This window comes from Branchiostoma floridae, chromosome 1, assembly GCF_000003815.2.
Source record: "Branchiostoma floridae strain S238N-H82 chromosome 1, Bfl_VNyyK, whole genome shotgun sequence".
Lineage (NCBI taxonomy): Eukaryota > Metazoa > Chordata > Leptocardii > Amphioxiformes > Branchiostomatidae > Branchiostoma > Branchiostoma floridae.
In genome coordinates this window covers 6,417,601-6,432,334 of record NC_049979.1, presented here as the reverse complement: position 1 = coordinate 6,432,334, position 14,734 = coordinate 6,417,601, and the positions used below count along the sequence as shown (strand labels likewise).

The window sequence follows — 14,734 nt, the reverse complement described above, 5'->3', positions numbered from 1 at the left end:
TATTGGCCAATCAGAGTATAGAGTTCAATGGCCAATCAGCTTACATCACTGATTCAGAACTTTAAAAAACAGCACAGTCTATATATGATAACTTCCGGCAAGATTTAGTGTACTGCACAACAAAGGCACGCATTAATTCCTGCTTTGAAATGATTGAACTTAGAACTGTCAACACAACACCTATGGTCGTCAGTGTGAGCTGTGCCTACCTGGGTTCTCTGGTGATGGTCGCGGAGGGACTGCAAATGACTGTCGGCGGGATCAGCCAGCCTGCAGCTGCAATGGCCACTCCAATCAGTGTGATGCCAACGGCAACTGTGAGGTGAGAAGAACTTTTTTCAGAAACATTTTGATGCACAGATTGGCAGAATTCAGACTCAGATTGGCCCAATGATTACTTAAGCATGAGTTGGTAGAACCAAGGTCTTTGGTAGAACATCAATTTTTTTCAACCTGTTGTTTCATAACAAAACGACTTAAGTGAGTGAGAGCAGATGTATGGCACTTTGGCCCTAGCCACCTGATGGTTACATTGTACAGTATATAACATAATTCAGTGATCCTTTACCAGTGGTAAACTCCAGTAAATTGATTGCTGATTCCATCTGCTAACATGGTGCTTTTAAAGTTCCGTCTGACACTTTTTAGCTAAGTCATTGTTTACTTCATATCTTTCTTTAGGACTGCCAGCACAACACATATGGCCCCCAGTGCGAGTACTGCTTGCCAGGCTTTGCTGGTGATGCTCGCAGGGGAACGGCTAACGACTGTGTTCAGAACACACCCGAACCTGTCTGCAACTGCCACAACCATGCCAGCCAGTGTGACAGTGCAGGCAACTGTGTGGTAAGCCCTCAATTGCATATTTGCCAATGCATGATATTTCACCATTGACATTGCTGTTAGCAGGTTATCTCTTTCTTGCGAGGCACTGCATGAACAGTAATTCTAATAATGCAGTAAAGTTGATACTTCCTGCAGGGATGCCAACACCACACATACGGTGCAGGGTGTGAATACTGTATGGCTGGCTATGTTGGTGACGCCACCATTGGAACTCAGTATGACTGTCAGTTAGAACAGCCAGCTTGTGAATGCCATGGACACTCCATCCAATGTGAGCTGGATGGGACCTGCTTGGTGAGCCATCACCGGTTACGGAAAGCAATCCCCTCCCCTGCAAACCCCAGTGTGCTGTACACCTCGATTTGTTGTCCTTGTATTTTGTCAAGGATTCTGCGTGTTTCTTCTGTCTTTAGCCAAGTCTTGCCCAGCCGTCTCAGCTTTGAGTCTATTGGAATGGATTCCTGTGCACTTTTAGTCTAGTGGCTAGTGATTCTTCTTTTAGACCACCAGGTTTTGGGATTGGAAACCCAGCCTGCCTGTAAGAAACCTGCACCCTGTAATGCGTGCTCTTTGCAAATATTTTTGTTGCAATCCTGGCTTTCTAAGATCCCTTGTTGCTTGTCGAGTGAGCTTTGCCACTCTGTCATCATGTTCTCTGTTCTCCTACAAAGGAGAGTGTACCATGTCATCTAGTTAGGAGGTTGAATGTGACATCAGCTGTCATATTTACATATATGTCAGTAGGTAGAAATAGATCTTTCTTGATTCACAGCTCGCTCAATATTACAGCTCAAAATTTGTTCCTTCCTTTGTATATTGAGAGCTCTATCACATTTGCTGGAAACATCTTCTATGTCTGACAGCAATCTTTGGATATGTGTCTTGGAAGTAAGCAATCTCTGAAGAAAATGTTTCGACCAGTTTTTGTCCAGGAGTGACATTTGATGAAAATTTACCTAGATCAGCAAATCAGCTGCTATCAGTTCTTTTGGATTATCAAGGTCATCAAATCTTCCCTTTCCCAGAGCAATATCCCCACCTTTTCTTACACCCCCTTCCCCAGTTGTAACCAACTTTATCATGTAGTTTAATCATGTAGTCTATGTTTTACCAGGACTGCCAACACAACACATATGGCCCCCAGTGCGAGTACTGCTTGCCAGGCTTTGCTGGTGATGCTCGCAGGGGAACGGCTAACGACTGTGTTCAGAACACACCAGAACCTGTCTGCAACTGCCACAACCATGCCAGCCAGTGCGACAGTGCAGGCAACTGTCTGGTGAGCACTGCTAACTTCCTGGATCTGAAGCAAATCAGACCCATTGAAATTGCGTTCATCATGTGTTAATGCCACAGCAAGTCTTCCCATCCCCCGAGTTTTGCTATTTTGCGATGACCACTTACATACATGTACATTGTATCATCATGTGGCAATGGTACAGGCCTAGACTGATTCCACCAGCATGATGTTCAATTGTTTGATGACCTGGCAGAAGTAGTGTTTGTACAGAACATCAACTAGAAAAAAAGGAAATAGGTTGGAACTGGAATGAAGTGGTTGGTTCAGAAGTGCTTTAATTTTGCAGAATTGCCAACACAACACATATGGGGCACGCTGTGAGTACTGCCAGGCTGGCTATGTTGGGGATGCTCGGGGAGGCACAACTAATGACTGTCAGCTGCCCCAGCCTAGATGCAACTGCTATGGACACTCCAATCAATGTGATAGTGCAGGGAGATGTTCGGTGAGACAGACACCTCACCCTTCCCAATGTCATCATTCGTCAAAGAAAATTTGCTTTTGTTGACCTATTTCCAAACACCCTGATCTCAGATCAATTCCATGTCCAGCCCCCCCCCCCCCCGCCTTCTGTATTGCTTACCTATATCCCCTTACCTTCTTTGTGTTTTGTTTCATTTCTAGATTCTTCTTCTCCTCCTCATGCCCAGAAACATTCCCTAGCCTATCCCCAGGTCTTGTTTCCATAACTAGATCCCTTCAATCCCCATGGCCGAAGTGTAATCCCTTGTCCATGGTGACATATTTTCCCTACACTCATATCTAGCTCCCCCTCCTCCCCTCTGGATTGCTTACCTATATCCCTTTCCCTTCTTCATGTTTTGTTTCATTTCTAGTTTCTTCTTCTCCTTCCCATGGCCAGAAACATTCCCTAGCCTATCCCCAGATCTTGTTTCCATAACTTGTTTCCCTGTCCTCTCATAACCAGATTCCATCCCCATGACATTCCAATCAATGTGATAGTGTAGGAAGATGTTCGGTGAGACAGACACCTCACCCTTCCCAATGTCATCATTTGTCAACAAAAGTCTGCTTTTGCTGAACCCCTTTCCCATACCCCCAGATCTCAGTATCAATTCCATGTCCAGCCTACCCCCCCCCCCCCCCTTCTGGATTGCTTACAAATGTACCTACATGTACATCCCTTTACCTTCTTCGTGTTTTGTTTCATTTCTACATTCTTCTTCTTCTTCCTCTGGCCAGAAACATTCCCTAGCCTATCCCCAGGTTATGTTTCTTGTTTCCATAAATGGATCCCTTCCATTCCCATGGCTGAAGTGTAATCCCCTATTCCTTGTCCATGGTGATATATTTTCCCTACACTCAGACCCAGTTCCCCTGCATTGAATTCCTTACCTCCGTGATGTCCTGGTGTTCCTGCAAGTTCCATATCTTCCTAAAGACCAGTGGAATGGTCATGAAGTTTTATTGCTATATGCTGTTTCTAACTGATTAATCAATATAAAAAGGTGCTTGCTTACATTAATATTACAAGCACAAGTCTGAAGAATGGCCTCATAAAGGTTACAAGAACTGTTGCATGGAAATCTTGATAAAAGGATATATATAAGTAAGGTGATGATAAAGAAAAATTATTGATAACAAAAAGGGCTATTTTGTACAAACTGCTGATGAAAATGACCTCTACAGAACTGCCAGCACAACACATACGGTCCTCAGTGTGAGTACTGCCTGCCTGGGTTCTCCGGTGACGCCCGACGAGGAACATCTAGTGACTGTTATCAGCAGCAGACGCAGCCGGCCTGCGAGTGCCATGGACATGCTGATGAGTGTGACAGCAGTGGAAACTGCTTGGTGAGACCAAAGACTTCATCATGTTTGTCTCCAGTCATTATGACTCCTCCCACTTCATCCCACCCTGTCAAGACCAGTTAAGCAGCTGCCAAATCCAGTTGGATTAACAGTCACCACGTCCATAAAACATCTACCATCGCTAGAACAAGTTAGGGAATATTGTGGGGAGAGAAAGTGTAAGGTATTTTGAATTTTTTGGGTAATCAGATTTACTAGTACTTGACATACCTTTGGGATGTAGCAACTGCATTTATAATATTTAGATGCAAAGTGAGTGGAGCTGTCTGTTTCAAGGGGCCCTAGAAGTGCCAAGAAAGCATTATATGACACTTGATGATAGGATGATAGGATGTAACACATTGAAGATTGTCATGGCATCTTCTCTTCCCACAGAACTGCCAACACAACACATATGGCCGTCAGTGTGAGTACTGTTTGCCTGGATATTCGGGTGATGCCAAAACTGGAACTGCCTCAGACTGTGTACGCAATGTTCCCGAACCCATCTGTAACTGCAATGGCCACTCCAACCAGTGTGATGATGATGGCAACTGTATGGTAAGATAAAGTTAATGATGTTCTTTTAAAAAAAACATGCACATAACCTGTTTTGTGATGGTTATGTCCCTTTTCTTCTAGTGTCATGTATATATAGAATACTAGTACAACACGGTATATTCCGTATCACCCGAGGTACCAGGCCGACCGCGGGTCGGATCGCCCGAAGGCCGGAGGGCGATCCGACCCGCTAGCATAAGTCTCATATTATTCAACATTAGAAAATGTTCATGTCAAATAACCTAGGAGCCAGTGATGTGTAACCTTACTAACACTTCTGATCCCTACAGAATTGCCAACACAACACTTATGGACCTCAGTGTGAATCCTGTTTGTCTGGATACACTGGTGATGCCCGTGCTGGGACGCCCAGTGACTGTGTACCTGAACAGACCACTCCTGTGTGCAACTGTCACAGTCATTCAGACCGTTGTGACAGTGATGGAAACTGTGTGGTAAGGGATTGGCCATTAAGACATTTCTGTAATTCTGTAATAAACAAGAATATCACAGATTTAAGCACCATTTTAAACAGCTGCCACCAAAGTTCCCTGCAGAGAAACCTGTCAATCAATTTTTGCTGCAACTGAAACAAAATATCACAAATGTATAACAGTAGGGTTCAAGTGCTGCCAAACTGACCATGCCAACAGCTCTGAGCTTTTGTTGTTGTGGTTTGCATGTTGGATTTGTAATCTGTCACCCCAGGTTCGATCCCGGGTGTCGGCATGTTGTTTCTTTCTGTTCTACTCGCCCCTCTTGCGTTTCACATACACAATTATTGACTTCATCATGTTTCCTTCCCTAGGACTGCCAACACAACACCTACGGGCCTCAGTGTGAGTATTGTCTGCCTGGCTTCACTGGAGATGGGCGAGGGAGTACCCCTCAGGACTGCCAGAGGACACAACCAACATGCAGCTGCCATGGGCATTCGGACCAATGCGATGAAAGTGGGAATTGCCAGGTCAGTATGTCATGACTTTAGGGCTGTTGCTATAGTAGTAACAGATTGCTGCCTCAGCTGTGTTTGGGACATAATTCATTAGAAGAATAGTTAAGAGATTCTTCAAAATGATTGGCCTTCACTAAGGAAAGATCAAATACTCTTTGGGGCATCAGATTATCTGGTCAATTTCTATTTATGAAATACCTTAATGACAAGTTTGAGGTGGTTGCACATGTACATCTGCATTAATATCTAATTTCTTTGCTGGCATGCTGAATAAAAGTTCTTAAAATGGAACTATTGGCTCAAGATGTCTTACTTAGGGATGACTGTGGTGCAGGGACATCTCAAGAACCAGCCCTGAGATGGAAATTTGCTTGTTGGGACAGAAAATTATTTCAAACCATCCATCCCAAAAATGATATGAAACTATTAAAAATGTACTTTTATAAGATTAAAATGACATATTTCACCAGGACAATTAGCAACATGGGCTATCAAACAATGAGTGGGACGGAAAGAAATTTTAAGCTGGAGACAGCTCTGCTGTGTTGCAATCAATGTCGGTTAGATAAAGAATAAGTCCACTCTACTATATACATAATATTTCTTTGCTATTTCAGAACTGTCAACACAACACCTACGGCTCCCAGTGTGAGTACTGTATGCCAGGGTTCTCTGGTGATGCTCGACGAGGAACACCAAACGACTGTCAGCAGGCACAGCCAGCCTGCAACTGTCATGGCCACTCTGACCAGTGTGACGCCAGTGGCAACTGTGTGGTGAGCATTCATACTTTGTTTGCATGTACATTTTGCTTTACCTTAGTCTCTTTGACCATTTGTCCATGTAATAACCTCAAACAAAATACGAACCCTAACATTTTGTAGCACCGATCGAATTTTGAAAAGTTTAAAAAGTGTGTACTTTATTCGAGAAAGTACGGTAATGATTTGGTATTATGGGGGTCTCATTTTTATTGATATTATTCTGGTCTATACTACAGAACTGCCAGCACAACACGTATGGCTCTCGGTGTGAGTACTGTATGCCAGGCTTCTCAGGAGACGCTCGCGTGGGAACACCCACTGACTGTCAGGCAACGCAGCCTACATGTAACTGCTACGGCCACTCAGACAATTGTGATGAGATGGGACGATGTTTGGTAAGTCATCCAATGCTTTGAACAATGGAGGTAATATTCAAATCTCAACGGATTGTCTGTAAAATGTGCAATCCTATATGTGTTAATGCTATATATGTTCTATCCCTTCCAGCAGCACTGTTGTTGTTGTTGTCTTTTCAGTGTAATATAATTGATAATAATGCACTTGTTTTCTGTGGCACTGTTGGAGAAATTGTAATCATTGCTTTATTAAGGTTGAAGCTTTTTTTATTCCTTAGTATGTTGCTAGAAAGGCACCTTGTTTTTTATACGACTATTCTAATGGTTTAAACTGTGTGTTTCTACACCGCATCTATCACTAATCATTGTCTTCTTCTTTTCTCAACAGCATTAAGAGTTCAACTGTAGAGATGTTGTGCTTTATAAATGTTCTATTGTACATGTGTATTATCTGTTTGAATGGAAAAGATTAATGCAAAACATCTATGTTTTCTCTGTTTGCTTTTACTGTAGTATGGTACTTTGTTCCATGTGTCTTACTGTTGTAGGTCATGTATAGTCACGTAATTATCAAATCCATGTTTTGTTGAACTGCAAATAGATGCATATACATGTAGATGTAACATCAACAGTTACTGTATTATGTTCCGTAGTAGTGGTGTTCTGTTTTTTATTTGATCTTCACTCAACTCAGGTGCAGCTATATTATTGTCAAAATACCTCACTTTGTATCTAACAAGTCTGAATGTTAGCCGTAAGTTATCCATGGTTGGAAAACCAAAGTTATGTCTGTCAAGACAAATCATTAGGAACGCCTGATACAGACCTTTTTACCATCTCTCCCATGGCTATTGTCAGACTCAGAGAGGCGTTAAGTCCAAAGGTCTATTCGGGGGTAGGTAGCTAGCATGAAAAAACATGGTCTTGATAATTGATATGGAAATCCTTAGCAGTCCCATTTATTACCTTGTTGAAATTTTTGTTTACTTTGCTGGCAAATCTGCTCCATAATGATATACACCCTTGCTTTGGTTTCACATCACCATTTCAGGTCTAATTTTGTCATCAAGCCACAAATCAAATTGAGGTTACATATTACATAATGTGATAAAAGTGGGGATTTGATTTTTTCATGTCATAGTCATACTTTATGTTCCTTGTGGTGAGAGCCAATTGTGGCTGTAGGAGATGGCAAAAAGTACTGCATCACGATGCTCTGAACTCAAAGTCTATTTAGGCAGTAACATCTGCTAACGTAAATTACACCAGGTTACATAAGGCCACACCAATTTAATTTCTTGGTTCACAGATTTTTTCATAAAAAATATGGAGCGAGAGGGCGAAATAAAAATAAAAATTGTAAAATGGTTGGGGTAAAGGTAAAGGCTAATCCAAAACATAAAGACTAAAAAGTTTTCAGCTTGAAAAAAGTACAAAAACACTATTACTGTACAGTAACAGCACCTGTTCGTTGAAAATTACAAAAGTAGTGTCAGTTTTTATGTTTGTCCCATTCTTCATGAATGAAAAATATAACTGCAATGATAATACCCACATTTTAAGAAGCTTATAATGTAAAGGCCAATTTGCTACACCAGAAAATTGGTAAATGGTTTCATTAATGGTGAAAATTTGCTGAGTGGTAATTTTTATTTTTATTTCTTTTGGCAAAAAATAGGAGCGAGCAAATTCGTGAACCAAGAAATTAAATTGGTGTGGCCTAATTCTGCCACCCTGAAAAGATTCGTCCAAACAGATCTCCAACCTGACGTTCCACTGTATAATGCACCCCAGTATATCTTAAGACTTAACTGAGCATACATGTACCTGGGGATGCAGCACTAGAGACCTCGGCTCTCAAACCTACTGTTTTTTAAAGTGGTGGATATATGGAACCCGGTGGATGAATGTTAATGGATGTAATAATATACATGTATTGGTAAAATATGTCTGTTAAAGCACCAACCTACAAAGTGGCTATACTCTTCAGATTGCTATTAAGAAAAATATTTTCAATACAATTAGTTTTCAAAGGCATTTTGTAAACAGCATCATGGAAATGGTAGTAGTGATGTAATGTTACCACCCTTTCGGTCATGATGATTGCATATCAAAACTTATAACACAGCTGTTTGGAAAGTGTTGGCCTCTTTGCTATATGTTGATGTACATGTAGCTGGCACATTTTGTGACTGTCTTAGCACATTTAGATATCTGTACTTTTCACAATGATGTCTGTATACTTGTACTTAGTTGCACCACAATGTGTAATAAATGCACCATTAGTTGACGGCATGATCAGGGTGACCAGCAGCACGTTTTCAGTTTGTTTACTACTAATTCAGAGAACATATTGTAGTCATGAGAAAAATGAGAATGGCACTTCTTTTCACTGTCATCCACAGTAAGTTTTTGTTTTGTTTTGTTTTATATTATTGTATGTTTTTATGTTTATTTTATTTTTGTCTTGGATATTTCTTGCTCCTATTGCTTTAACTGTATGATTTGCTCTGATCTTTTTTCGTTTCTCTCTCAACCTTCCCCTATCTTTAATTTGCATCAACTGCGACTTTGCTCTTGCCCCCTTTTACAGAATGTACCCTCTGACACATTAACTACTAAGAACCTTCCCCTTTTCAGCATGTCCCCAAGTGCTGAAAGCTGCAGAGTAACAACTTTTTACATGGCTAATGAGATATCCTTTAGGGCCTGTAATGACTGAGCTCACTCAATAGCAAATCTGCCCATTGCTAACAACAGCGCAATTACAACAGAGACCAGATGACTACTGAATGAATGACTTGCGTTTCAGAGTGTGTCCGAAGTGTATGGATGAGTGTTTGTGTGGCCGGTGTGGTCGTATATAGTGGATGGATTATACAAATGATTGGGAAAATGAATGATTTAAAGCCTTGTCAGACAGGTCTAATTGGATATTTGCTGTTCCTTCAAACACTACAAGGTTTGATTACTTGTACATGTCTGACATTAAATAATAGATGTTCTGTTTTTACTTCCAGAGATCAGATAAACTAGAAGTCTCATATATTTGCAAACCTCAAAGTAACGATAGCTGATGAGCCATAATAAGGACTTTCTTTCATTAAGCTTCCTTTTCACTGTCATATTTTGTGCCCTCAAATGACAGGACTGTCAGCACAACACATACGGATCCCAGTGTGAGTTCTGCATGCCAGGGTTCTCTGGCGACGCACGACAAGGGACACCTGATGACTGTCGTGCTGCCCAGCCTACCTGCAACTGCTATGGCCACTCCAGTAGCTGCGATGAGTATGGAAGGTGTCAGGTAAGATTTTCTGTCAAACCAAGAAGAAAATACACTACCACTCACATGATCATGTGGATTCTTGGCTGGCTGGCCATATACCAGAGCTCTTCTCAGCCCAAACAATGTTAACTCATACTGCATCCTTAGAAATCAAATCTTATAGAGAATGAATATAACCAAGTGCACCTTTAAAGGCATAGATTTCAATCTCAGCTGCATGGGACTTAATGGAGTAAAGAACCACGGTGATTTCAGCACCACGGACAAGGTAGTCATTTCTGAACTGAAGTACCAAATGTGTTCTTTGTCTAGTACCAAAGCATTATTGCCAAAATCTGAACACAGTAAGTAAAGATGGTGTGTTGCAGATTGAGTACCAAGATCTTGATAATGTTTACTGGTTATACATTGTGCTTTGTTTTTGTACGAAATGCTTTATTTTTATTTAAAATGCCTTCCTCTCATTGCAATGCTGTATTTTCATACGAAATGCCTTCCTCTCATTGCAGCTAAACCACCTCCTTTTAATTCTTAATTCCTGTTTACCAGCATCGTCAGCTCCTGCAGCTAATATGATATGCTTGTCTTCACAGCACCTGTAGCTGGCACTGCTTTGCCCCTCAGCTGGTAACCTCTTCGCTGTACTAATGATAAATGCAGCTGATATTTCTTTACTGCAGCTTAGTCCTAGTGAAAAAAAAATTGCTCTGTCCTGTGCAATATATTGTGCTAATCTTTCTAGCCACTGCTGTAGCAAGAACACTGTTAATTGCCCGAGAGTCTATCTTTTCTCCCCTATTTCCGATTAATGACATCTTGTATCTGCGACAAGATAACTCCCCAAGCTACCCTTAACGATTGCTGTAAAAGCAACTCAACGTCATGGCATGAACCCCGCCACCTTTGGTAAGGTCGCTAGTCCAACCCATGTGGAATGTTACAAACCAAACATGACTGGCCTTGCAGAACTGCCAGCACAACACGGAGGGGGAAAACTGTGAAAGATGTCAGTCTGGCTACACAGGAGATGCAACACAGGGAACACCCAATGACTGCCAAGCTTCAGCTCCTTCATGCAACTGTCACAGCCACTCAGACCAATGCAGTTCTGACGGTGCTTGTGTGGTAGGAGCAAAAATTCAGGGATTTAGTCCTGACCTCACCAAAATAAAGTGAAAAAAGTGATAACAAATAACATCAAAAAGATTATTGCAGACTGCAATGACAGCTTCAGAATTATGTCCTGTCCGTGCTTGAGTGGCTGGTATGGATCAAACTGCAGTAAAAATCTCTTTGATACTTTCAGCCACCCAAAGTGCAAGGTACAGGCATAGTGAAGTGCTAACACTAACCTTACAATACAAACAAGTCATGTAACTGCAACAGGCAGGGATCATTGCTGCTTGTATGACGGACATTGGTCTGGTCATATGCAGGTTCAAGAGATAATGGTTCCGTTTTCCTGTTTCTGTAGAGCTGCCAACACAACACCTATGGAAACCAGTGTGAGTACTGCATGCCAGGATTTACAGGAGATGCTCGCAGGGGAACTCCACAGGACTGCCAGAAACAGCAGACGCAGCCACAAGCCTGTAACTGTAATGGACACTCTTCTACCTGCAATGAACTGGGTGTTTGCCAGGTAGGCCTGAAATTTTCTACTTTTGCTACTCTTGGGGTCACTCTGCTAAGTATCCACATGTCTTTCAAATGTAGGACTAGGCATTGTGAAAGCAGATTGCAGGGTAAAAGTTCATGTGCGCAAGCTTATGAGCAGAGTAGAGTATGATAATGCACTATTCTGATCAACGTAGGAGAGGGAGGGAACAATTATATTTTCATGGCATTTAAGAAGGTATCATTTTTAGGGGAAACCTGTTTTAGATATTCAGTAAAATCATTATATCATATCAAGAAATCAGGTTCAAGGGGTCCTTTTTACCTGTGATCATACTATCATAGATATCTCTGAAGCAACAAGCACAGACCAGGCTTTGCTTGGACGTTTGCTCCTCTTGACATCAAGTGACTTCAACCTACAAGGTACAAATGCTGCTCAAAACAATGCTATTAGCTTCCTTCCCTATCAATGCACTGCTTCAACAGGACTGCCAGCACAATACATATGGTGCCAACTGTGAGTTCTGCTTGCCTGGCTTTGCTGGTGATGCGCGGAGGGGAACTGCTAATGACTGCGTGCCTGAACAGCCAGCCTGTAACTGCCATGGCCACTCTACGGAGTGTGATGCTAATGGCAACTGTGTGGTAAGTTAATTGTGCCTTCTCACCTTCTCACTTCTCACCCTGACGCCTCTATGTCTAAGGGCCTGTGAGTTGTCAGCCTCTGGACAAACGATGTATTAATTGCACTGAAAGTTCATTTTCTTCTACCATTCTACTCTTTTTTTTTAATGTGGGCAGTTTTTCTTGATTTTCAGACTTTAATTCATTACCTTTGACATAAGCCTCCCCTTGGAGAACAACACATTTATCCATGATTTGCAAACTTTGAATCCGATATAAAGTTGAATGAGCAAGTATTAAACCAAAAGCATAAAATAAGAATTTGAAATATTTAATCATTAGACGGTGTAGACTATCTCCCTGGTTATAAACTTGAATATAACCAAGATGATTGAACAATTGATATTGCTCATAGAACTGCCAGCACAACACCTATGGCCGCGAGTGTGAGCTGTGTCTACCAGGGTTCTCTGGTGAAGCTCGCAGGGGAACGCCAAATGACTGTCAGCAGGCACAGCCACAGCCACAATGTAACTGCCATGGCCACTCTGACCAGTGTGATCCCAGTGGAAGGTGTTTGGTAAGATATAACATCATTTCCTTTATAACATCGTTTTACATGTCTTTTTCTAGGATGAGTAGTTGCTGTAGCTAGTTGAAAAACCATTCCTAGAAATACTGTAGTCTGTACAAATGGACAGCTTGTAGACATAGGTATACCACTGCCAGTAGTACTACCAGCTAGTGCGTGCAGAAATAAATAGTAGCCCTTAGGCATTGATGCATAGAAGGGTTGTAGGTAGTATTTCCGAGTGTTACTGAAGCAGGACAGCTGTCCCAGCTGCTGTGCTGTTACTCCCTCTGCAGAACTGTCAGCACAACACCATGGGCGCCATGTGCCACCTCTGCCTGCCAGGTTACCAAGGGGATGCCAAAAGGGGGACCTTCTATGATTGTCAGCCCACGGTGGTACCAGAGTGCAACTGCCATGGGCATTCTAATGAGTGTGACATTCTGGGAAGATGCATTGTATGTCCTTCCTTTGCATGACAACTGGTCCCATTTCAAGTAGTGACTGTAGTTTGTCTGCTGAATTGCTGTACATATCACCATTGATGTCCCACGATTTGAGTCTGTCTCTAGAACAGTGGCCAGGCTTTTTGCATGAGAAACTCATAGTAGAAGAAAGCTATAGTAAGAATGTCCTAAGACTTGTAGTTAGATTGGACATGGCAAGGACCATTACTGCCCTTCTGATGAAGGAGTTGCTCTGTCCTGAGATGATGGCAAATACTTCAGTTTTTACATACCAACTTGAGTCCATACTCCTATTTTACAAAAACTTGTACTTCCCTTTTGTTAGAGCTTTTTCAGGCCCATCTCATGATGTTAGAACTTACCCTTTTTGGTGCATTTGCACCTACAGATCAACTTCTAGAGTAGAGTGACCTAGACCTCGTTCACATCATGCTATAATGCTTTTATGTGATCTTCATCACTCTCACTGTCATGAATGACACCAACGCCTTGTATATTGATAGCATGTTTCGATTTACATGTAGTTTTGAAGAATCGATGTTCAGTTTAGATTAAGTGACATATGAAAAGTTTTAAGTCACCAGCTTTCTGTGTATAGCTTTATCCTTTACGTCCTTGGTTGCATTCAAGCCTGTAGAGTCTATATTGCTTTGTTATGTATAATTGTAGCTATAAATTTTTTTTAATACCAATAATTTCTTCTGAAGTGATACATTTCCAAAGAGATACATTTCTTTCATACACTGTTAATTTCTCTCTTTCTATATCAATCCAGAACTGCCAACACAACACATACGGTGTCCAGTGTGAGCTATGTGCCCCTGGCTTCTCAGGAGATGCCCGACGTGGCACGCCTAACGACTGCGTACAGGACCAGACCCGGCGCTGCAACTGTCATGGACACTCCAACCTCTGTGATGACCTAGGCAGGTGCATGGTAAGGATCAACCTTTGCAGAAAAAAATTCCCATATCCACGTTTCATTCTCCTTCGCAGAGACATCCTGAATAGCACTAGGAAAACCGCCTCTTGTCTGTACTCTGCTATCTCAACCATCACGATCAGTTCCTGTGGGTGTTGCCACAAACCAGCTGTCGGCCAATCAGAGAATAGACCTTTCAGTTTTTAAAAGGGATCTCGCAAAGGCTGCGGGTAAACTCATTAATATTTATAAGCAGGGTGGTCAGGAACTGATCATGATGGTTGAGATAGCAGAGTACAGACAAGAGGCGGTTTGCTAGCGCCGTTGGATGTCCCTGCATAGGACAATGCTGCATTTGAGCCTTGTCATCTTAAATCTGGGGTATAAGCTTTCTTTACTGTCTGTGTCCTGGTAATGCTTTGAATTGAGTGCGCTTTTGATTTTCAGAATTGCCAGCACAACACCATTGGTTTTGAGTGTGAAGAATGCCGCCCTGGTTTCTATGGAGATGCCAGGAGGGGCACACCCAATGACTGCCAGCCCCGTCAAGTTCAACCCTCTCGATGTGACTGCAACGGACATTCAGAACAGTGTGATGCTTTTGGGAGATGTATCGTAAGTACACATGCATGGGTCATGTAATGATT

At 42.0% G+C, this 14,734-nt stretch overlaps 1 protein-coding gene across 50 annotated transcripts in view; it reads left to right on the top strand.

The window, feature by feature from the left end:
* LOC118428438 (fibrillin-2-like) overlaps nt 1-14,734 on the top strand; it is a 68,337-nt gene that overhangs the window by 34,999 nt on the left and 18,604 nt on the right. For 38 of the 50 annotated variants that reach the window (XM_035838695.1, XM_035838533.1, XM_035838523.1 and 35 more), the window contains 19 exons: nt 164-322; nt 682-846; nt 982-1,140; nt 1,961-2,125; nt 2,433-2,591; nt 3,797-3,961; nt 4,355-4,519; nt 4,810-4,974; nt 5,328-5,486; nt 6,092-6,250; nt 6,475-6,633; nt 9,743-9,901; nt 10,850-11,008; nt 11,358-11,525; nt 11,990-12,148; nt 12,543-12,707; nt 12,995-13,156; nt 13,941-14,102; nt 14,535-14,702. In XM_035838695.1, coding sequence (XP_035694588.1) covers nt 164-322; nt 682-846; nt 982-1,140; nt 1,961-2,125; nt 2,433-2,591; nt 3,797-3,961; nt 4,355-4,519; nt 4,810-4,974; nt 5,328-5,486; nt 6,092-6,250; nt 6,475-6,633; nt 9,743-9,901; nt 10,850-11,008; nt 11,358-11,525; nt 11,990-12,148; nt 12,543-12,707; nt 12,995-13,156; nt 13,941-14,102; nt 14,535-14,702 — 3,081 coding nt within the window. The remainder of the gene's footprint in view (nt 1-163; nt 323-681; nt 847-981; nt 1,141-1,960; nt 2,126-2,432; nt 2,592-3,796; nt 3,962-4,354; nt 4,520-4,809; nt 4,975-5,327; nt 5,487-6,091; nt 6,251-6,474; nt 6,634-9,742; nt 9,902-10,849; nt 11,009-11,357; nt 11,526-11,989; nt 12,149-12,542; nt 12,708-12,994; nt 13,157-13,940; nt 14,103-14,534; nt 14,703-14,734) is intronic. The other 12 variants (XM_035838740.1, XM_035838881.1, XM_035838673.1 and 9 more) reach the window with 11 other exon arrangements.